Source organism: Notothenia rossii (genome assembly GCF_949606895.1).
Source record: "Notothenia rossii genome assembly, chromosome: 12".
In the NCBI taxonomy this organism is placed as follows: Eukaryota; Metazoa; Chordata; class Actinopteri; order Perciformes; family Nototheniidae; genus Notothenia; species Notothenia rossii.
In genome coordinates this window covers 16296424-16321052 of record NC_136911.1, presented here as the reverse complement: position 1 = coordinate 16321052, position 24629 = coordinate 16296424, and the positions used below count along the sequence as shown (strand labels likewise).

Below are 24629 nucleotides of genomic sequence, written 5' to 3'. Positions count from 1 at the left end.
AATGGATGGTATTTTTATTATTATTTTCACTTACATGCTAAAAACACAAAGACTATCAAATGAAAATTATTTAAAAAAGAGGCTAATCAAGAAAACTGATCAAGGATAACATGATTTATCAATATAATTATAATTTCTTCTCTTCATTTATCTATTAATCAACACCATAGCTGTGTAATTTGCATATTAACAAGTTACAAAATGGTGTCACACTGAAACAGGTTGACCCCAGGACGCCATTGAGAATCTGGAGCGTCATGGCTGGGCTGTGTACTGTAATAATGGACCCACTTGGCACATGTATACTGAGCATTGTCCCCTGCCAGTGACAGGCAGCACGTGCTAATGAAATGCTAACAGGCTGTGATGAGCCGTGGAGCTCGGCTGGCCTGCTGGCAACCCGCCATGTCAACAAGAGTCACCTAGAGTTCAGCTGCCACAAGTTCTGACACCAGAAATAAGAACTTAAAGAGACTCCAGTCGGAAATAAATGTGTTATAAGATCTTGTATATCTACCAAGAGTAACACAACGCGAGTGATTGTACAACAGAACAATAGGAAGCCTTTCATGTCATATGTGAGACAAACCACTTCCCAAGAGCTTGCAGCGAACACAAAGGATGTTATCATGGTTGAGGCAGCGGCTGTGGGAAAGTTGAAATCATGCTCACAAACTAACACTATTAAAACAGAAAGTGACCAATGAAAAATGCTGAGGCTCACACACAGCAAGGGAGGTTCTGAATCTGAATACAGCACAGAGGATCTTCCTTAGGGCCTTCATATAGGTAAGGTTATTCAATAGTCTTTAACAAAGATATGGTTATAAAGTGAATATTTTGTCATATTTTGGATGAATTGAATATTTTGTCTATTGTTTGTGTGCATTTATTCATACAAACCACTTTTTTCCAAAGATAAAGCAAATATAAAAAGCTTTCTGTATGTTTTTGGTCACCAATGATGTCCACCAAGTCATTTTAGTTTGAATGATGTTGATAGGCAGTGAGACTTGTGGTAGAGTGACATCACTACGCAATCATTGCTCTTGTATTGGCTGGAGCTCCATTTCTAAGACCAATCACAACCGTGCTAGCCAGCTAACCAATCTAAGCAGACTGGGCTCTGGTTTCAGACAGAGGGTGAAAAGAGCAGCATAGGCAGTTTGAGAAAAATAAGGCACTTTTTAAACAATAAAGCACGTAAACATTTCACAAAAGAGGCACCAAAAAAAAAATGAAATCTTAAAATGACCATAATAGGTTCCCTTTAACTTGTTGGTTTGTAGACATCAGGGAGATTCTTATCGGTCTTGATGCTTCAACATTTCTCAGTGTTTTTTAAACAATTCTTCAGATTCTTTATTTTTAAACATGACAGCTTTAAAGTGACAGTTAGGGTAATACAGCCAAAATGCACAGACTATACCTCGTTAATTCCAAAACCCAATGAAACATTTCCTGTTTTTTTCTTTAAGTCCACAATTGGATCTGTCTTTGCCTGACGAGACATCTGCCACCGCTCTGCCACAATTAGCTAAACGTGGGGATTGTGCTAAGCTCCTCAGTCTTTATTTCAGACACAGTGGGAGGTTTTAAATCACAGCAAGTGTTACAGAGTTTATTCGGGTGTGATTTCAGTTTCTCTGGTTTCGCAACGAAGCAGCCACTGCAGCTGCACGGAGACGAGCCCTCAGACGTGCCAGCATACAGTACGATCTCACTGCTCTCAGATGAGTCACCCAGGCGCAGCAGGCAGAGGGGGGAGGGGCGGCGAGAAGGGGGAGACGGGGTTGCCATGACAACCCATCTATGTCAATTCCACACTGCCAGCCTCCAGATTGAGAAAGCCCAACACTACCTCCCCGCATGATGTTCTCTCTTTGATCAGCAAAGTGTGATTGTGTGTGTGTATGTGTATGTGTATGTGTGTATGTGTGTGTGTGTGTGTGTGTGTGTGTGTGTGTGTGTGTGTGTGTGTGTGTGTGTGTGTGTGTGTGTGTGTGTGTGTGTGTGTGTGTGTGTGTGTGTGTGTGTGTGTGTGTGTGTGTGTGTCTGTGTGTCTGTGTGTGTGGTACTCACTGTGGCATGAGAGATGGTGAGCATGCCCCCCTTCACTGAGCACTGCCTCCTCTGCCAAACCTTCCTCAGTCTGTAAAAAAAGAGGGAGGGGGGGGCTCATTAGGAAAGGACTTGTGTTCATGTGTTTCTTATCTGTGTGGATAAGTTTTGAAATTCTACATTTGAATGTTAATGTCTACAAGCTAATGTTTTAAATGCTACTTCCTCTTACTGTGTTGATGTATTAGTGTCTGTATTAGCGGCTTACCCATCACTCTTCTTCAGCAGGTAGCCTTTCTTCTCACTGCCAAACTCCTTGTTCCCCTGCAGCTGGTGCATGCTGTAGCCACCCTGCTTACTCTGCGAGTCCTGTGCGAATCCACACAAAATGTGCAAACACGCAAGGAATAACAACGTTAAACACAAGTTATATGCAGAGTATCTGCTGAAAGACATGCAGCACAGACACAAACACACTATACTTAAACGTCAAAACACAAGGTCTAATCTTAAACCAAAGGGCTAACAAGAAAATGACATATATAAGGCATGCTCTGAAGCCTCTAAAAGGCCAAACCACTGAACAGACAAATGCCAGCATGCCCAACATGCACCAGAACTTACTCTTCTAGACTTGAATCCAGACAAGCAGAAGGCAGAAAGGGGGAGATAGAGGGGAGAGGTGTGAAAGATCCATCTCAGGTGCAAGGCGTTGAGTGTGAAAAAGTGTGCCGCCCACCCATGTACCATCAAATCCACAATATGCATGTTTTACTGTCGTGCCTACCGTGGGTGATATTAGCAAGAGAAGCTACAGGAAGTGAACATTAAATGTGAACGGCTGTCATGCAGAGAATGAATGTGTGAATCTACCACAGCAGGTTATGTTTCTGAGTAAATCCGGGGTTGGCAGGGTTTTAATCATGATGTGTTAAGTCGGGCCGTGAGGGGCTCTCCACTGAGCAGCCAGTGAGGCACAACACTGGTCACCAGCAAAGCCGACCACACACTGGCTACCAGCATGGTACAGCACTGGGCACTCGCTCTGTGCTGCAGGAGACAAGCTCCAAACCGTGGTGGTGGAAAATGTCTAACAAAAGATCTGTGTGGCACCTGGAGCAATATGGCTGTTTAAGTGAACCCCATTGCTGTGACTAGAATGATATGTCTCGGTTTGGGCCTTGTTAAGATGTCCACCTACAACAAGTTTACATTTGGCCAGTGTGTGTGTGTGTGTGTGTGTGTGTGTGTGTGTGTGTGTGTGTGTGTGTGTGTGTGAGCTGTCTACCTCCTTCTGGTCCAGCTGGAGGGAGGACTTGATCAGGTCGCGCAGGGCAGTCAGCTGCTTCTTCTCCTCATCCTGAGTTTGTTTGATCTGAGGAACACAAAAAGATGACTAGCTGTGTTTACAGGGGGATGTTTATTGTGCTGATAAAAGTGCCTCGTGTAAATACCAAGACTGAAATGAATTTATCTGCTACAAAATTAACTTAGTTGCTTTTTATTTCGTTTATATGGGAAGTTTCCAGGTGAGTCATGACAGTTGCTGCAGATGTGCTACTTCCCCTTTCGTGAGAACTGCAGGGCTTTAACACGGCCGCTTCAGGAGAAAGCACAGCAGGACTTTATATAAGAAATGTTGGAGAGCAGTCAGTGTAGGCTCTACCATTCCAAACGTTTTTTATTATGTGTGTAAGATAGCCTTTTCTTTCCTGAAACCTACCGTAAAGCATATCAACAAGACTCTTTTATTTAGTCACTTTCTATAAGGGGTCATTATGCATACACTTCCTTTTTTGACCTCGGACACACAAAAAAGAAAACCACTTCAAGTACACTTTCTAGCTTAAGCAAAAATGAATCTGCTCAATAAGAGAGGCAAAATATGGAAAATAATTTACATTATAGAGATCAGCTGCCAGCTTCTCAATATACTGCTTCAGCTTATCCGCTGTCTTCAAGCCATCTTGGAAGAAACTGGAGAATAAAAAGGTAAATGTGAATCTCACTGACATCAACATGCACTGAATACATTTGAGAGTCGGTCAATTATGATAATTACTACTTTGCAAATGTCAGGTGCTAAGACTTTTGGCCACTATGAAGGTCACACAGAGAGGGGGGGGGGGGGGGGGGGGATTGGTGCAGTTTATGTTTAATGTATAGCTGGGCTTGTTCTCGCCTTTGGGTCTTGGCACAGAAATGGTGGCTGTGCGTGTCCACAGCAGATTTGCAGAGGTGCTTAGCACATCCTGAAATCCATCACGGATCTGTCGGCGCGACACACCTCGATGCGGCGCTGTAGCCACAAATCACAGCTAATGACCTCCATCCCTCCATCCCCCTGCCCACCGCTCCTTTCTTCCGCTCATTACTTTCTCCGTCTCATCTCTCCTCTGCTTGTTTGCTTTTAATCTGAGCACTGAGGATCCCACTTGTGTCCTCCCACTCCATCCAGCTCCCAAGTCAAGTACAAGGATGTTTAGTAAAAGTGTTTCTGCTTCAGGTATAGCTTTTGGCCGTGATAACATTCTACCCACCAACACTGTTGTAAAGGTTTGGGAAGTATGGACCCTAATAAGAATAATGTTAATTAAGAAGAGGAACATGTTCTCTAATAAGCAGAGAAAGTACTCTAGTGGAAATGCCAGTACGGCTAACTGCCTTGCAACTTCCTGGTTAACCTTCCTCTATTACTGCGCTTATGATGATCTCATTTCATTATTCTGGTGAGGAGTCAATGGCTCACTTTCATTTAAACCTCACAGACCGCCATTGCACAGTCCACTCATTATGAGGCAGTTGAGCATATCTAGAAAGCTGTTGTTTCATAATTAGAATTGAATTCTTGCATCCAAAAACCTACGTAATTCACTACATACCTAATTTGACATCATATAGTACTAATGTTGGGATGTTATCTAGAGAAGAACCAATGTATTTTCTGAAAGTGTCCGTGCTTCCTTGGGCCGATACTATTTTCAGTTAATTGCCGCCCTCAATTTGTTAAATGAAGAGCATCTGACGTGGAAAATAAACACAAACAGTTTTCTGGCTGTGAGCAGTCACTCCTCCCTGAGGTTCACATCGATTGCTTTTTTTGCCGCTAATCCGTCACCGCTGCTCCTTTTTTCAATCGATCAAGACCCAGGTTGAACGGATTACATTGGGAAGTATATTGTTTTGTCCTGGTGTTATGACAGGACCTAGCAACTGCGCGAGAAGATTTGTCGTTCTGTCAAAAGGCGTCGTGAGCTGCGGTTCTGGCACGGAGAGCGCCCACTTATTTACCCACCAAACCCCACAGCTATCAGAACGTATCTGGATGATGACCTGTGCATATTTATGAGAGCTATATATACCCACGTGTGCACCCTCAAGGTCTGTGAATCATACAGGAGAAAAGGAAATTGACATCAAGAGCTGCAAAGACGGAGAGAGACACAACCTTTCTCTCTGACACATTTCTAAGGGGGTGTGATGCACACAACGGGGGAGACTCACAGATTCGGGTTCAGGGGGATTAAGGTGGTACTTACTTGCACTGAGCGTGGTAATACTTAATCAGGTTCTGGAGGAGGTCCACTCCTTTCTTGGTCTTGATCTCATTTACTTTGATCAGGTACTGCAAAGGAAAAGAGAAGTGCAGAGTTCAGTCAGGAGTTGAAATCCAGGGTGGGTTGAAATGATTTTTTTCTTGGGTTTAATGAGGCAGAGCTGTTACACAGAGAATAAAGATGTTTCTGCCTTGCCATAGACACTGAAGAGTATGAACACTTTGCATTATGATAATCGCGTCTGAGTGCTTTGAGAAAGCTTTGATGTACGAGCCATGACTGCCTTGAAACCGGGAGTGGGGACTTAAGTGGTAGAACACACTTTCAGTACAGGAAAATACCGAACAGTCTGCCCTGATCTAAAAAAAGATTCAAAAAGGATGATATTTGCATCGTAAAAAGAGAGAAAAGCCTCCAGAGGAAGTGCTTTGTAGACGGCATGCTCAGTCTGAGTGTCTGAACATTCACAACAAATCTTCAGGCAAGGCTCCCACAAAACAAACAAATATATAATAATGTGAGTTTATCCTACAGCATGGAGATTTTTGAAAGAGTCAGACCACTTTTAGCTTCACAGTGAGATTTTATCATCCACACAAAAGCTTCCAACATACGGTTTCAATTTGCTCCTTACATCACGTGCGAGGATGCATGTGTACGCATGAGTGCATGTGTATGTGCGTATACGTGTGTATGCATGCATGTGCTGTCCCTTTGTCTGGCTGACAGCGCCCGTTGGATGGGAGATTATCTACATTTTGTCTGCGGCTTCAATGTTTTCGGAGAGCGCTGCCGCAATGTGCGTGTTCGGACTCTTTTGTGCGAACGAGCAGCATCGCCGTGTCTGAGCAGGACATAATGCAGAGCGCTGAGCCCGGCCTTTCCGCACTCCTTCCCCATCAGCGGGGATGAAAAGGGCGAGAGAGGGAGAGCATCCAGTAATCTGGTGATTGAGTAACATAGAGAGGGAGAGAGCGTGAGAGTGCACGCACACACAGAGAAATGAGGTTAAGTGGGATGAACAGATTGTACCACTGACTGCAGCAACTCGCCCTCACACAGCAGCAACGCTTGGAGTTATTTTCTGATGACTGTTGATTTTAGGAAATGTCTTGATAATTCCGTCTCCTCTTTTTATTGGTTTACAGATAAATTACATAACTCTGTGGAGGATGTAACACAAAAATGTTTCGCCTATGAAGTAGGTATTTAATGTGCAATTTGATCACGTCTTCTTTATCAGCATTCCATTTTTACATTCCGGTATCAAAGTTGTTCATATTATAAGGCTGTCACTCACAATCATTTCCTATAATGGTAACGTCAAAAGAGAATAGAGAAATGCTTTAACAATTCTTGAATCGTCTTCAAAAAAATTGCTTTGAGACAAAATATCTGCAATTTACTGACATCAATGATTTTGACTGAGCAACATATACGGAAAACTGGGACTTCATATTTTGAATACAAAGACTCAAATGGTGAATTGAAGTTATTGAAGTAACTGCTTCAGCTCGTATACCTTAGCAAAATAAAGTACATTATCTAGAAAATCAATAAAGTATATGCTAATGGTTAAAGTGCGCAGATATGATGAGGGTGTTTAGCAAACGCAGACAATACAATCCTTGACTAATAAAAACCTTCTCACATCAAATGCCCAAAAAAATGGTTTAAGTACTAATTATGAATGGCTATATCATTCCAAATTTAACAAAATATATTAAAGAATAACAAGATAGCTATGGCGAAATCATTCTGATGGTTCCTTTATTACATTATATCATATGGCACAATAACAAACCGCTATCTGAAGAGGTTGGTCAGATCAGAGGCTCAATAGCAATGATTCTTTAAATACAGCAGCAGCTGATGGGATATCTGGCTTTACATTTGTTTTAACCTAAACACTGAACTGTACTTGGCTTGAAACACATCATATAGCCTATGTATAGAAATGATTCAATTCTGCTCGCATAAAAGAGCCATTTAAGGATTTTTTAAAACCGCAAAGTCGACTAACCACCATTTATAGAGAGGCTGGTTCAGTATCTAGTGGCCAAAACCACAAAGGCCTTTTGTCTGCTGCTTTCAGCCCGGAACAACCAACATGCACTGTTCACGGGACTCGTGCAGTCTTGTGAGGACAGCAAATCAGCATCATAGACATGAAAAGTTCTGCTGGTCATTAGACATTTTAAATCAAATATGGACATGAGGCAGCCAATGAAAGAGGAAGCCAGGGCTAATACAACGTGGGAGCTACAACCCTGGCATCCAACATCAACTGGAGGCGGACTACAAAAATGTACAATACACTGAGTGTTGAACAAATGTTCTAAAATAAAAAAGAGACAGAGTCAAAGGGGGACAGATATACAGCAAAGACACAGTGCGGGGTGAACAGCTGCATGCTAGCGTTAATGTAGTTTGAACATGATACGCATATTCTTAGATTCAGTTGGTCCAACATCCTAAAAACATGCTTCTAAAAACGTATGTGTCTATCTGTTTTTTAACAAATGTAGCCTCAATTAACAGGGGTTGAGTTTCAGCATATTTACATCTTCATCATTTACATAGCTATATCGACCAAATAGAAGAAATACAGTTGTGTTTGACCATGACAACCAAGAGAGCTTGCAATTGGCATCACGAGAAGGGATACAAATTATTTGGAGATAAGGGTTGCTTATTTGATGCCAGGGTTCATACTGTGACGATTCTAATTAACTTTAATACATTCCTGTTTAAGCCACGCTACTGATGTGGCTCTTTAGCGTTTAGATAACCATATACTGCAAAACTAATGAAATATCAGTAAACTGCAGCTTTAATTTGTGCTAATAATTAACCAGGCTAGTGAAAACATTATATCTGCTAAACATTAGCATGTTAGCATTGGCAGTGTGAGCATGCTAATGTTAGCACTTAGCTCTGTTAGCATGGCTGGAGTTATCTTTTCTTCTGTTGTTTTCTTATCCGTTTCACTTGTTTGATTTTTACCACTTTCTCGAAAACATTCAGATAAACTTGACATCCTTAAAGACCTGTTCTGCGGCAGACTACAAAGTGTGAACACAGGTGGGAAATATGAGCAAAAGGAACAAAAGTGTTTTACATTTTTGGTAAGGGCTCTATACAGTATACTGTGCAGGACATACGTACTGTTAGAGGAGGGCAGCTCAGCATGGGAGGCCAAAAAAGGACTGCAGAAAGTTCTGTTGTGAATAATTCACACAACCAGCAGCAGTGCACCGGCATCGGCCCATTACGTAATTTGAGTCAAAAATCCTAACAGGATAAAACAGTGAACAAGGCGTAGGCGTCACCACCCACGACTAGAGAGGATTTTTGGCAAAGGAAAGTGAGATCTAACAGTTTGTTCTGAGTCTCTTGAGCACATAAAGAACTCACATTTGTTTTACACTTAATTCTAGCAGTCGGATTTCTTTAAGTGTTAGTCTTTGAGCGATAAAATGGAAGATAACTCAAACTGTGTCACAACACGCTGGGAAGCAAACAAGTCCACTGAACTTGAAGAACATCTGAAAACGCTTAAATTAATGTCCAACAGTTTTACTTTTTATTATTAGCTGCTCAAATATCAACTCATCACTGACCATGAGATGTTTAATGTTATATTCAGTCGTGCGTTGTTCATTAATTAATGTATCTTTTGGGGCTGCTGTAATCCCTACATGTGGAGCTGCAGGAATTTTAAAGATATTCTCTAAATTATTCAAATTATCTTGAGAGAAAAAAAGTCAACTGGAGCTTAAGACTCCCTTTAAATGCAGCTGGCACCGAAGACTTTACATACATATACATATATGATTTTAATAAGTGGGTGCTCAAACCAAAAATAGCACTGCGTTGGCGGGTTCAAGTTGCTTCAAAGAAGGACGAACCACATTAAAGAAACGGTTGGATTTGAGTGTCATGAGCCATAATAAATCGGTTATATAATGTCCTCATTCAGTCCAAATAATGCATACAAATACAAAAATAATAGGATGAAACGCTTCATTGTGAGGGTGAATTTGTGATTTACAAAGAGACAGTATCATAAAAGAGGATATGTGGACGGATCACAATGCTGTGCTGTGGGCATTTAACCTGTAATGTGGCCCTGGCTAACGGCTGGGTTCCTCTGATGTTTGATGCCGACCAAAAATGTATTTTAACGTAGCTTAATTTCACAACCTACCTCGCACATCTGCAGCTGGAAGAGACGCCGCTCCTTCTCCATCTCCTCGGCGATCTCAGCCCCGGTGATCTCAGTGCGGATCATGCCGTGTTGCTTGGCGTGCTCTCTCTTCTCCTTCTCGATCTTTGTACTGTCACACAGGAAAGGATAATGACTATTCTTCTATATCTTTACATCATCAGTGTAGGTTTGTGTATGCAATATCTTCTGGCGGACGCAAACAATACTGCTGCATTAGAAACCCTGTTTGATTCATTATTCATCTTTAATGAGCAAAAGTGCAACTTTAATTATCCACTTACAACTTGGCCTCGTAGTCTTTCCATGCCTTGTCGAAGGGCTTCTTAATGTCCTGCGGGAACAAAGGAGGACAAGCATCAGCAAACAGAGAGGTCACCGTGGGGACGGAGTTATTCGCAGAGTTGGATCACTACCAGAATTCCAACAAATGCCTCCCTCAGCTCATTTTATTTATGCTCTGGACGTCTGGCGAGCGACCGCACCCCTCCTTGTACCCCAAACAACAACGGTTCATGACCCAGTTACTCGCCACCCGCCTCAAGCAAAACTCAAAGACAGTGTTTACTCTCTGGGAGATTTACAGTGGGAGCTTTTAAACAGAGCACTCTCCCCCGTGTCCATGGCCTCTTCTCGCTTACACTCAACTTACAGTGGTTAAAAGAGAGATCTGCTGACGAGGCGTTTATTTTTTCCCTGCCTTGCCGTGAGAGGAGCGGGGGAGGGAAGAAAAAAATGTCAAGAAGAGAAAATGTTTTACAGTAAACCTTACCCCTTTCACGCCTTTCAGATCGCCCTTCAGCAGCGAGTCCAGAGTGAAGATGACATTGTGGCTGAGGCTCTGGAGCTGTGAGTACACACACATTTATAATTACAGTTAGAATGTAGCTGTTGCCACAATAAATCACAGATAACATCACACAGGCTGGACTCATCTCACAAACAAGTATTGTCTGTGTTGCTCGATATAATTCATTACTCCAGAGATCCATTGTTTTGTTTATAAAAAAACATCAATGATCCACATGGTATACACTGGGTGACATGTCATTTGACCCGTTGGTAATATAAAATATTGATTAGTGCAGCTTTATTGGTCTGAGTAACGTAGACACGGAATGGCAGCTGTTAAGTACAGAAAGGTGGATTGTTCAAATTGTTGTCTTTTGAGGAGAAAAATCAAGCCGGCCTTATCCTTTTACCCACAATGCATCATTGACACATTCTGCATACGGCTGACTGAAGTCATCAGCAACATAATAGCAAAAGTGCAAGTTAGTCTATTGAAGAATTAGCATGTTGCCAAGTACTTGGGTTGCTCAGCAGCTCTAACCATTAGGATCAGGAAGGTCATTTACATCAGTACGAAGCATTTAAGTCCCTGTTGTTGTTAGCCAAGTCCACACAGACACACGGTCAAGGAAGTAAACAACCCCTAATGGGGGCTAATGTGCTTCTTAAGTGCCTGTCTTGCATATGTCCAACGTCAGGATCAATCCACTACTGGCCGGCTGCCGGTGTGCATCCTGGAAGCGGGTCTTTTAGTGCAGCATTATCAAAAAAAGGGGGGAATTTCCATTGATAAAGCCAAGGCCAAATGCATCTATAAAATCCTTACATTTAAGCCGATAACACATGTAGAACATCTAGGACAAGCACAATTCATCAATTCTCATTTGCAGTGTTCGCACATACCAGCAGCCTTAGGGGCGTAGATATTGAAGTGTAAAAAAGTCACTCAATAAAACACTCCAAATAGAAACTAGGGGAAAACTAAGAGTAGGGATCATTTCACTTTGCAGGTATGAAAGTAGCGCCAACTGGTGGATGATTTAGGAACGTTTAAGGACACACACGGTTGTTCCTGCTGCTGCCGAGTGTATTCATGGAGTCTAATCTCGCTGTCAGCCACACAGGAAGAGAGGGAGAGAGCGGCGACTGGCTCTTCTTCTAACAACAATCACTCACAGAGGATTCAAACAGGACACATTATTCAACAGAAACGTCAGGGGAAATCCACGGCAGGAAGATAAGAGCTGCGACTGGGGGAAAATAACACAAAGCTCGGGGGGTGGATACAGCCGCAGTCAGCTATACCGTCCAAACGAGATGACAGCACTCACTGTGTAGGCACATTTTACAGTTTTGAGTGTGGAGACTGATGAACCTTTATTCTGTGAGGAATCAGCATTAATAACCTCTTGACCTTCCCCACTACTAGCCTCATCTCTACTCTAATCCTAATCCCAAATCCTAAACCACTTAGAAGTAGAGACAGAGACTCTCTTCAGAAAGTATTCTTCTTTCTATCCATGTAAGGAGAAGCACACATAGAGCTCTCTGAAACATTTGACTGTCATTACGTTGGACTCACCAGGTTCTTCAGCAGGGCAGACAGCTCCTTGGTGAGGGAGGAGAACTTGACAAAAGCCGTACCCAGGTCGGGGTTTTCCCGGCTGATGAAGTTGCTGCCAAATTTATCCAGAGCTTGAGTGTAGTTCTCTTCATTCTGGACGTGGTCTGTGTGGGAAACAGAGGAGAAGGTTCGACCACTGGTCAGTTAACTGCCCAGAAGTCTGGCTGCTGATTAGCATGGTTAGCATGTGTACAGGGAAGGAAGTGGACGATAGCATTTGCATGTCTTGATGGTGGTTAGCTGCAGGTGCAACGGTCACAAAGGGAATGGTTGGCTGGGTGTCAAACCTCAGCACTTTGTATTACCAACCGAAATGTGTTCGCAGATCTGAATATTAAAAACTGTCAAGTACAAAAAGATGGCCGGTTTTCTTATCACATAGTGTCTGTTTTACATTTGAATACAGATAGTTTGCTGGTGAAGTTGACTCCGTGGGTCACAGCTCTTAAAAGAATATCCAAACGGTTTGAACAAGAATATAAGTTAAAGACAATTGAAGAAAAAGGGCTCAGAACAAAAAAGGAAATCAGTGAAATGCCATTCTTTGTTCGAAAAAGCAACACAGGAAAACACCTGGAGGAAAAAAGCTTATAAATCTTCTAACATCTACTTGTGATGTTCATAATAATGGCCGAAATATTCAACACATCCTTCCAATGGAAAGGTCCTTCATCAGTGCACCAACTTAAGTAATACAATAACACGTGACCTTCACCAGGAATTTCTGATCAGTGCTGCTCCACAGAGACTGCGTTTTATAAATGTTGACTATATTTAGTCGTGCTGATACGCAGGAAATGTCAGCATAACGAGACGTGTGGTTTTCTGTGAGAGGTAGCTGGAGGCATCAGTCAAACAGCAGCATCATCTGTCCTTGTGATGGATGGGGAGGGGCTGCAGGGGGAGTGATGTTCACGCGGTTGCCAAGTCTGAGGAAGAGTCCTGAGAGGGAGGTCAGGTGAGAGTAACACCCTGCAGAGCTCCTTCCTGCAGCAGCCATTTTGATCTTTTGGCATACTGAAATTCAAAAACCTAGTTTGTTTGGCATGTATGGGCCAAGAAAATACTGAATGTATATGTAAGGATTCAGTATTTGTGTGTGTGAATGTTATTCCTGGAATCAAACCAAATCTTTGACACTGTTTATGGTCTGCTCCAGCCATTTAATGTGTTTACTAGCAGCAATTAGCTCTCTTTATAGTAGGTTTTATTAGCTGTGATGGCTATGCCTGCTAGCTTTGGTAGATGGTGCTAGCATATACTTGCCCACACATTCCACGTGCCTTTATTTATATATATTTGTAATAGAAATCAATCATATTCAGTTCTATTTCACATATAAGTGGTTGTTGTGTCTCCATATAAACCATAACTGATATTTTAAAGATTACAAAATGTTGTTTTTCTCAGATTCTAACCATTTCTTACATTTGCAGGTGGCAAAAACATCCCATTCTTATTTCTATTCTGAGATCATATACAGTTTTTTTTTGCTCAACACCACTAGATTTAGCCAAAGCCACTAACTACTGAAGCAAGTGGCTTGAACTAAGACATTTGACTTGAGTTGTTCCATTTGTTATGAGGCTTTTAGAGTTTCTCATACAAAGAGTCACACTGGCAGTAAGGTAGGCTGTCTTTTCTCTGGAGGGCAACCACACTCTATTTGGGAGACACGCAGCTGAAACTGTCAATTTAAAGGGTGGAGACTGCTCTCAAAAGCATTCTGTGGAAAATTACTGAGGATCCGTGCCACAGCAACGAGCAAAACAAACTCAGGTGTCGGATTCTGGGACAGCCTGAAAACACAAAACGCCATCTGTTCCACAAAAGGCAATGTCCTGGACAACAACGAAAAAAAGCATTTGTATGAAATATATCTTAGAGATCCTGGGTTATCCTCTGGGGGTTTTCTTTGGAAAGGGTTATGAGTACGTAACCAACCATCAGCTAAAGCATGCTAAGGCCTGGTATATTTAGAACAGACAGTCTCACCTTGTCCTGAATTGTAGATGGCCTTCACTGATTTCTTCACCTTCTGCAGAGATGTTCGATCCTGGTCCAACGCCTTAGAAAAAAAAGGAGAGGAAGTTTTAAAAAATCTATTCATCCTTGAAGAACATATTGAAGACATTAATATCATAGGACGTCAGGGATAATGGGGATTTAATGCTACAGCAAACTTGAAGAATTTAGAGCATTAACACAATATTTGCTCAGTAATTCAAACCATTCACATTCAGTAAAGCTAAGAAACAGTGTTGGACCTGAATATGGTATTTTTATTATTTCAATTCTAACAGCTGGAGCAAAGCCTTTGTGCTCAAAGCTAAATAAATAAGCAGGTTCTCTAATTGTTTAGGATATTTATTCGGATAATTACTCATAATGAAACACATTAATGCTAGAAAAGTAAACACAGTCAGTGACCTATTGTTACTGTGAGTTATCCGTCTCACTTTATTGCAATTTTTTAGAGATTAATGTTCCGGGTTCAGCACCCAAAGCGCATGGGAGTTGAAATAATGACCAATATAAATAGAAAACCACTTCCAAAGACACCATACATCATAACACTGGTGGTAACTCATTTAGCGAAGATTCATATCTATATTTAGAGAAAATCCTGCAACGCTATTTAAGACAAAGCCATTCTAGGTTGACCCTTGAACTGATTTACCGCTCGCTTAAAACTGCTTCACGCACAAGGAAAATTCATCATCATAAACATCATCCACATAAAGAAAGACTCAGCATGTGCCCGTATTCGCTCAGCTTACTCCCTGCGAGAGAATAATTCAACTACATCTGAAGTTACAACACATTCAAACACATCATGATTTGTGCCCTGAAAGCTAAACACAGTACATTTCACTCGAGGAAGACATGTGACATTTTTAACTAGCATATATTCTTACAATTGCATTTAGATTTTTAAGCCATTTATTTTCTTTTTCAACCAGTCTTATAATAATCTTTCATTTTTATTTATTCTTCTCATAACCTCATCTGTAAGCATTTGTTAATTTTGTTCTAAGTTTGAGCTTTTTTGCTGTTTTTATTGCCTTTTTCAATGAATATATTTTACGATGATATTATTATATGTTAATAACAAAGGAATCGTTTGCAATCAGCAGATATAATGCGCTCTTATTTGTGAATATGGTACATTGTTGTTGACACATTTATTAAAAAATGTGGATAATAGACTGTCTGATACTTTCAATCACTTGATTACATGTTTGGAAATTGTTTAATTTAAACCACATTTAAACCTTAAACAGTGTGATTTACCATCAGATTAACTGCTATTTTATTTATTTATTTTTTGTAAAGGAAACAATTTGAACTCTTGGTAAGAAATGTTTACTTAATTTGACTTTGAGGACATTCTGAATGCATACATGAAAGTACATTACGCCTGCATGGATACAAAATCCCAATGCATTTGTCCACAAGCACGATATGTCCAATAAGTGATAAAACCCTATTATTCCATAACACCTTCCCTGTTATTCTCTTTACAGCAGTTATTTACCATCCCTTTTTCACAGAGTATCATCTGTAACCACCGTGTGATGAAATAGAAGGAGGACGTTTCTTTTTTGGGATTATTAAAGTTAAATGCTACAGGACGCTCCGATCTGCCTCATGAATGGAGAATGCAGCAAAATTGAGGTCAAGCATTTATTCCTGCTGCGTGCTCAACAACCTCTGCAACAACAAGGAAACCACCTGTCATACAAAACGCTGTCTGTCTGTGTGACGTTTATTATTGTTTTATATTGAGCAGAGACCATCGGGAGATGCTTCAGAAACTCAGTAAAACACAAACGCACCGGAATGACTTTCCACTAAATGATTTAAAATGTGAGCTGGTATTGGTAGATATCACACTAATTGGTCCTGACAGTACAATGATTTCATATGCAGACCATCCTAACCAGAGGGAATGGAAGCATTACTGCCATGTTTGCTTGTAATGGATGATAAACACCAGCAAACACACCATTAGATCAAGGTCAAGCGGTTAAGAACAAAAGCGCACACACTCAACAGAAGGCTAATTACATTTTGCACCATAATTAAGGCTTCTTCAGTCTGCCCTGGACAGCTTTACATGGCTCTTCCCCAATTATGGCAGCAGTAGATTGCCCGCTGCAGGGCCCTTTCTGCCAGGGGCCGGGCCCTTTGATCCCCCTGGATATGGGAACTCTGCTGCCCAACACACCCCCTCATTATTAAGTTGTGTTTGTCTAAACAGTGGCCAGGCAAGCTTGTGCATATGTTTGTAGTACCATTATCTTGGCCAAAATGGGTTTTCTCTCAATAATCACTATAATTAAAATCTTCAAAGAGCATAAAAACATACTTAATAGATTACGAAGCTCAGGTTGCTCATCCCGAAAACATGGGAAGCGAAGTGGTTATCTTGGGTTTTCAAAGATCAAATACAATTCGAAGACGTCACCATGAGGTTCCTTGTAACTGTGAGAGATAGTTTCAATTATTAATAGACTCAAAACGTGAATTATTTAAAGCAAATAAAACATAAATCAGCAGACTTCTTTTCATATAGCAGCGAATCCAGCTAAATGATTGGATACGTTCTGCATTAGATCCCCATAGCAGCCGACACATTTACTAACAAGCTGCGTCACTCGCTCTTTCCGCAACACAACAAACCCCGCCCCCCCCCCCTCGTCACTCAGTAGTCAGTCTTCATTGAAACGTCTTCAAAGTCAATCTGTGATTATTCAGAGGCTGCAGTGCCGTGTGCTGATTAGGATGAAGAGCACGAACAAGAGGCTGAGCAGGCTGCCTGGCGTTGTGGTGCTCATGTTGAGAGCAGCTGGCACTGCCACCCAAGGGGTCACCCATAATCCACTCTGTCTGTTTTTGTAATTACATATTCAGCAGTAATATAACAGCCTTTACAGATTCACTTCTTTAGCTGTTTTGTTATTTGGATTTATGGTGAGATTGTCCATACGAATCTGATTAAAGAAATGCTTTGTGCTGTTTATGTTGTATACAAAGACAGAAGACTCATTCATACATTGGCCAGTACTCTTTAAATGGTAAATGATACCAATGTATTTTGAAGATAGGGTTTGTTAAAGCTCTTATCCTTCATATTTTTAGTGGGAGAAAAAGAATCAATGAAATAGCACTGTCTTGGCACACATGCTTTACAAACCCCTTGGCAACAGGAAAGAATGCATCCAAACTCAGCTCTCCAAAATGCAGACAACTATTGAATATATTCAAATTGTATCTGTCTGCCAGGAACCAATGGCAAGCTCCCAATCAACCTGGGGGGATTTGAAAGTGTGACAATGCCAAAAACATCTGCGCTCGTTTGTCCAAGTGACGCATGCAAACGATTTATTTAGAGAAAAAAAACAAGGGATAAAATAAGTTTTGTTATTCCACTGAGGAATATCTATCATGAAGAACCATGTGTGCTCTGAAAGTCAACATGTCAGTGTCAGAATGCTTTTAAGTAGAAGTCTGTCAGAAACGGAGCCAAGGAGGTCAAGGGCCAGCTTATAGGAGGTGAAGGGCGGTGGTGGCGCATGGTTTCTCAGAAGGAACAGATTTTATACCCAGCGTGAGCTCCGAAAGTTTGTCAAATGTATGACGGTCAAATTCAGGACGCAGGAAAAGCTCTTTAATACTGTTCAAACATGTTTTTTTTAAGTGAAATATTCACTTCTTAAAGCACACAAAGGCAATCATTAAAAAATTGAGAGCTTTGATTAGGCTGGGCGGACTGATGCCTCAGAGTATTGAGTGCTGTTTTTTGGTATTGATTGTAAGGTCAATAAGGTTGACACCAAATACATAGATCCATCTGACATGAGATTGGATGATGTAAGATTATCAGTTGGTGGTTTAAAAAAGCAATCAAATAGTCAATAACTCAACATTATTGTTTTGTTCAACAGTATAAATAACCAAAAGTAAATGCATTACTTTATATTCTAAAGGCTGGAAAGCAGGGAAGTTTTTATAGTTCAGCTTTCTTTTTTTAAATGACTGCTGCAATTGATGCAGGTTTAGATAAATTGCGGTTGAAGAGCACTTGGCACCCACAAACCACTTCATCGTCAACAAATATCTTCAATGAAAGCAGACTGATTGAGGACAAAGAGTGGGGGGGAAATCACCATCCTTTTATACAAAACCTGGCACATGATTGCTAAAGATGGGAAATATAACAAAACAGTATAGTCTTAGTCCATGAATCCAACAGAGATGTGCCAAAAACCGACAAACGTTGGGAGCGTGCAGCTAACATCTTGGTGCTCTGGGCTTTTGGTCAGACAAACCAAGCCATTCCCAAGAGTCCGTTTGTTATTTCAAAGTTAAAATAGAAATAACCCTTGAAGGAACCCATATGACTAAAGGGGTTAATAGGGCTGACTTCCTGGTTCCCAAACAACCGCACCTAGTCATGCCGTTGAGGTTGAATCCTTGGGGGAGATTGGTGGTTGAAGTGACTGGGCATGACTGGCTGGAGGCCGTCTCAGCTTCACGCTTCCTGCCCCGGGCCTTATCCTCACTCAGCAGCACTGCCGTTTCCCCTGCAGCCGTCCTTTGACAGGAAGCAGGAAGCGGCCAGGCTTGTCGGTGTCCTGTCCCGGGTCGTCAGCATTCCGTCTAATGACACTAACTGCTCTCCGCTGACAGCTGGAGAGTAAAACAAAAGACGCTTTCTGGGTGTTTTTCTTCGTCTGCTGATCCACTCTTAAGACTCCTGCTCTGTCCCTTTCATGGCCCGTTAGTCGTCTTTCTCATTTCCTTTCTGAACTCATCCTTCCCACTTCGGCATTTGGCATCGCACTGTCGCTGTGGTTGTACGGTAACCTTGGAGATGTGGTGTGGCCGTGTCACACGTCAGCTCAACATTCTTCATCGTGGAGATTTTGGGAAGCTCTGACTAACTCTGCTCTCTGTTTGTCAGCAGAACTGAACTATGCCACTGTGGCAGATTTTACTTTTCACCCAGATAAGATCAGACACCCAAGCTCTCAGAATTGCTGTTATGCTGATTAATTCCCAGAAGAAGAAACGGGAATGTGTGTTTGATTCCTGTTTCATTCAGTCACATCCTTTCTGACTCACAGCTAAACTGAAGGATACACTTGAATACAGAAAATGTTCACATACTGAACATTACAGCAATAATGGCTTTTCAGGTTCTGTTAATAGGAACAAGTCAAAGAGGATATCACTGTCTGTCGAGTCTATGTGTCTGTCTGTTGAGTCTATGTGGCATGAGTCAAGCAGGAAGGGCGGGGAGCTGCTTTCATTGGCAGGACACAAATGCACATCCTTTTTTTCTGGGTCTGCAGCAGGAGAGGCCTTCAGATTTCCAAGTGGAATGGGAAAAATGAGAGGATGTAACATTTTCAAAAGCAGCTGAGGTAGGATGGCCTATTTTTCGACACAAACACAGAAACACGGTACTGAAAGAGAGCGATTGACTGCCAGTGGTTTTGGTTAAGAGGTGTATCAGAACAACCACATGACTAATGTATTGCATTTGAAATGGATAATGAAAACGAGAAGTATGAATGAGACTTCGTCTTATTCATGTTTTTGAAATGAATGAGGATCCCAAATTTGTATCAACATGAAACCTACTTTAGATTAACCATCGCAGCTGTCTTTTTTTAAACTGGGATTAGTATATAACTATAGTTCTTCTTTATAGTGAGAAATAAGAACATTTTGGATGCCATCTAGAAACTTTTTAGTACAAGGAGCTGCAAAACTAACATTATACCTTGTCATTGTCATACCCCTCATGTTTGATTTTTGTTTAAGTCATTGGCAAGATGCTTTATCATGAGGTATTATGTCAATCAATGAGACTAAGAGTCAAATTATAACTTCAAATGACATGCAATAGCTTAGATGGTTAGGATATTTCAGTCTGGATAAAGTATCTGACAGACTGACCGACCGGCAGCTAGCCCAAAATGATAAGGATTTCAGTTATTACAAAAAAAGTAGCTGCAGAGCAATTCATGTCATCATTTGATTTTCACCAACAGGTTTTGAAATAGCACTGCCTGGGTGCATTAGATGTGATACCTTGCATAATATTACCCCTGGCCTGTACGTTCAAATATCAGCTTATCATGATAGCAACACTTCCTGTATTGCTCAGCCTACTTAAGAGTCAGATTTTCCAGCATGCAGCTCATTGATGCATCGCTTTTTGCAGCCAACTCAATTCCCATTTGTGGCAACCTCCCATTAGCACTTCAATGTCCCACAAGGAAGTCCAAACCACAATGAAATGTCAACAGTCCCTGCTCTGCACAGTATCACCAAGTGATTTTACTTTGACTACGAATAAAATACATTTACAGCGGGAATACAACAATCTCAGGAAAATATTACTCACACGCTGAGTCGTAAGATATCTGCTCTAATTGATTTATATCTAATGCATAAATCCTGACTTGCTAATGTTATTGGCCACTAAGAACGTCAATACTAGTCAGAGATTACTCCATAACGTATTGCTGCTATTAGCATGCAGATTTTTGATAGAGAAATGAACTGCTCAGCTGTGTGCTTCCTGTGCTGAGTGTAGTGCGGCCACACGTTGGATGAAGCCAAGTCGCCGAGCTGCTAAGACGCCGTCTCTTTGCCGCAGATCTCACAGGAACTGACACGCATGCGTGCAGCCGGCGAAAAGCCAAGCCAAGCATGCAGCAGCGTTACATTCACACTTCATTTGGCGGCTTCCCTCTGCGATGCTTGCTCTCTCTTTCTCTCACTCTCAGCGCACTACCTTTTTTTTTTTTTGTTCTTCGAGCAATGTGCATGTTTTCTCTATCCCACCCACACACCGCTGCATTAGACTGCACTCACCAAACGTACCATAAAAAAAGCTGCATACCTTTATCTGTATTGTGTCTACCAGTCAGGAAGTCATTATTCATGTGAAGCAGCTGCTATTAACAGGGGAATAGTGGGAGGAATTGCAGCTGATGATTACAAAAACGACAACTGGCATCCTGTTTCTCATTGTGTTTGATATGTCACAGAAAAACAAAAAGAGTAAACAGGTTGTTTCCTGAACAAAAACATTACAACTCAGGAAACATATTTCTAGTCAGGGTTTGAGGAACAATTATAAATGGTTGTGGATTTTGGCTTCAAATGTATCCTTTATTCCTAGAAATGCCAATAATTACAAACAGAGATGCAACCAAAGCTATATGGAGGACCTATCAGACCTGCAGATTATTTCAACATATTTTCATTTGGCATACAACAAGCTAGAATAATGTCCAAAGTAACATCCTTACCAACAAACATTTGAATGCCCAATCAAGTTATTCGGTTGACAGCTAATCCTCCCAATTGAGACGATGAGGCAAAACCTTGGTAATTTATAGAGAATACTTTGTTGCTTTGAGTGTTTGAGTATTGATCATTCATCACATTTCTACAATACGACACTAGAACAGCTGGAAAAAGACCAACTAACAAAACAGCACTGCGTAGGTTGATGAAAGATAACCTAAAATAAACTACTCCAAGCTTTTATCTTAAATCTTTCACTTATCACTGATCGGCTGATAAGCCTGCCAGCTTTGCTACCTAACCCTCCAGCAACTCACATTGTAAAGGCACTTTAGGGCAATCTGCCAAAGAATTTGCTCCCTTGATAAACACGCGCAATCTAAAGAAAAGTTATTTTTCTAGCCTCTGAGTAACACTCCTGCTCAACCGCTCGGTCATGATTCCCCAGCCAAAGTCACAGCTTCTTCAGAGCTTTACAGCATTCCTTGAAGTTTGTCTGCAGACCAGTCTCGAATTTCACACTTTATTGGACTCTGCTGGGTGAGCGAGCAGCTATTCCAAAACCACAGGTGTATCCACTCCCACAGGCCATTTGGACGCTCGCATATTTTAAGCAACTAGACATACAGAGGAACTGAAATAAGGCGTAACTTCTTAATGCACATTTCCACTTGGATTTCCCCATGTGAGTACTTTCAGCGAGTGGAGCTCTGACAGCTGCTATTATGATGTGGAAAAGGAAGTGATGTTAGACTTTTCACTGACTTTAAATGGACTTGTCTTGAAGGCCTGTCAATGCCTCTCCTGCAGGCTTGAATGCACTTGGCTGTGCTGGAAAAGGTTGTATACAAATTCGACACTGAATAGATCTATCAATTGCTCAGCTGCAGTGCGCTGAACAATTGATAGATCACACACACACACACACACACACACACACACACACACACACACACACACACACACACACACACACACACACACACACACACACACACACACACACACACACACACACACACACACACACACACACACACACACACACACACACACACACACACACACACACACACACACACACACACACACACACACACACACACACACACACACACACACACACACACACACACACACACACACACACACACACACACACACACACACACACACACACACACACACACACACACACACACACACACACACACACACACACACACACACACACACACACACTCCAGGGCCAAACACCACCAAAGAGAACAGACAAGAGATGCACTGTTTACCCCCTAGGCCACAATAAGATGTCACGGGACGACCGTGTCTCCTGGTTCTGCAAGGCAGTCAACAATGTTAGAATCATAGAAGAAGAGCAAAAGAAATGCAAAGTATTGAACTGAGGAGAGACCAAGCTATGCTAGCAAATCTCACAATGAAAATGCTAACATGTTTAGCAGGTATAATGTTTACCATGTTCACCATCTTTGTTCAGGGTGTTAATAAGCGTAATTTACGTCTTAGCATTTAACACAAAGTACACCTGAGTCTGATGGTAATGTCATTAGTTTGCTGATTTTTCCATTATAAACCAAAGTTATAAACAAACTGAAATGTTGACCAGAGTGTGCTAAATAAAGGAAGGTATTTCCGTTCTTCCTGAGGCGTGTGTACCAAATATCTTAGCAATCCATCCAATAGATGTCCAGATACATCAGTCGAGCCACAAATGTCAGCTAGTGGTGCTAAAGGTCAAGTCAGGGGAAAGTCAGCAGGATGAATCCTCTAAAAGTCATGAATGTCTGGATCACATATTGTAAGAATCCATCTTATAGTTGTTGAGATATTTTCAGTCCATCAGGTGGACTGATTGACCTTCATTGTCTGACTTATTGGGTAGCCCAAATGCTAGCATTACATGCTAAGTTGTTAAATACAATAATTACCTACAAGGTTCAATATGTACCTGAAACATACAAGTTTTTCTGTTTTTGTAAAGGAAGTAGCATTTGTTTATTTTGAAAGACAGAATATTTAAATACATTTGATGAAAATAATCAAAAGTTGTATTTGCCCAAGTCAGCCATCTTTATAAAGCGGACAATATTGTATAAGATATAATATAAATGTATCCCAGTTGTTAGCTAAATCGATGCACAAAGAGTTTTTCCATGAGAGATTAAAATGGCTGTCGATGGAGCAAGACTTAAACACCATCTATCCGTGTGAGGTAGGGTGCAAACAGATGTGAACACTGGCCCCCTCTTCCTCGCCTAAATCTGGGGTAGAGCAGGCGGATCAGAGTGCCGGGGCAGAGTCTGGTCCGGGGCTAATCCGCTGCCGGCTAATAGCCCTTGATGATATACGCAGTGCAGCTGTGGCAGGAAGGTAGGCCAACAGCTGTGGCCCACAGACCGATTATCAGATTTCAGCCACAGACGGCAAACAAGCCGACAAACAAGCAACACAACAGAGTCTCCCCTCCTGCTGTGGGAGACAGAACAAATTAGAAAATGGCTCGGAGGTTTGTTGGTATTTATAGAGGAACAATCAAAGGAACCTTCCCTTGGATGCTGCTTTATTAAAATTAAATAACACTCCAGTACGGTGCCGTAGCTGTCAGTTATGCCTTTTTCCTGTGCAGACTGTAATTATAAGAAGCTATTGTTCCAACAGTTCATGTCAGCATCCTAGTTATTTCCCAGTAGGAAAATATTGGGAATTTCTGACAGCAGCAATACAGCATCTACTTGGTGGAGGTAAACACAACTAAGTCAAAATGGCAGACAAGCATCCATTAGTGGCGGCTAAAATACTACCATAACACCAAATAAAAACATCCAATTAAGGCTTAATTTACACTTATGTTATGTGGCTACAAGGCTATTTAAGTGATAACCATTTTTGAAATAATGACAGAATGGGGGATTTTCCACTTCTTTACATTCTGACGACATAGCGAGTTTAAGGCCAAAGGCTATGTGGTAAAGTTGCTATGCTAATGGACTAAATAAAGCCCTTTAGCCTGCAC

General features: G+C 41.4%; 1 protein-coding gene across 4 annotated transcripts in view; it reads right to left on the bottom strand.

Annotated features, from left to right (window-relative positions):
• Nucleotides 1-24629, bottom strand: part of asap1b (ArfGAP with SH3 domain, ankyrin repeat and PH domain 1b) — a 48926-nt gene that overhangs the window by 17864 nt on the left and 6433 nt on the right. For all 4 annotated transcript variants that reach the window (XM_079660974.1, XM_079660972.1, XM_079660971.1 and 1 more), the window contains exons 2-11: nucleotides 14258-14330; nucleotides 12221-12366; nucleotides 10619-10693; nucleotides 10131-10180; nucleotides 9829-9958; nucleotides 5601-5686; nucleotides 3963-4038; nucleotides 3350-3436; nucleotides 2330-2430; nucleotides 2083-2152 (exon numbers count right to left, since the gene is read on the bottom strand). In XM_079660974.1, the coding sequence (XP_079517100.1) occupies nucleotides 2083-2152; nucleotides 2330-2430; nucleotides 3350-3436; nucleotides 3963-4038; nucleotides 5601-5686; nucleotides 9829-9958; nucleotides 10131-10180; nucleotides 10619-10693; nucleotides 12221-12366; nucleotides 14258-14330 (894 nt within the window). The remainder of the gene's footprint in view (nucleotides 1-2082; nucleotides 2153-2329; nucleotides 2431-3349; nucleotides 3437-3962; nucleotides 4039-5600; nucleotides 5687-9828; nucleotides 9959-10130; nucleotides 10181-10618; nucleotides 10694-12220; nucleotides 12367-14257; nucleotides 14331-24629) is intronic.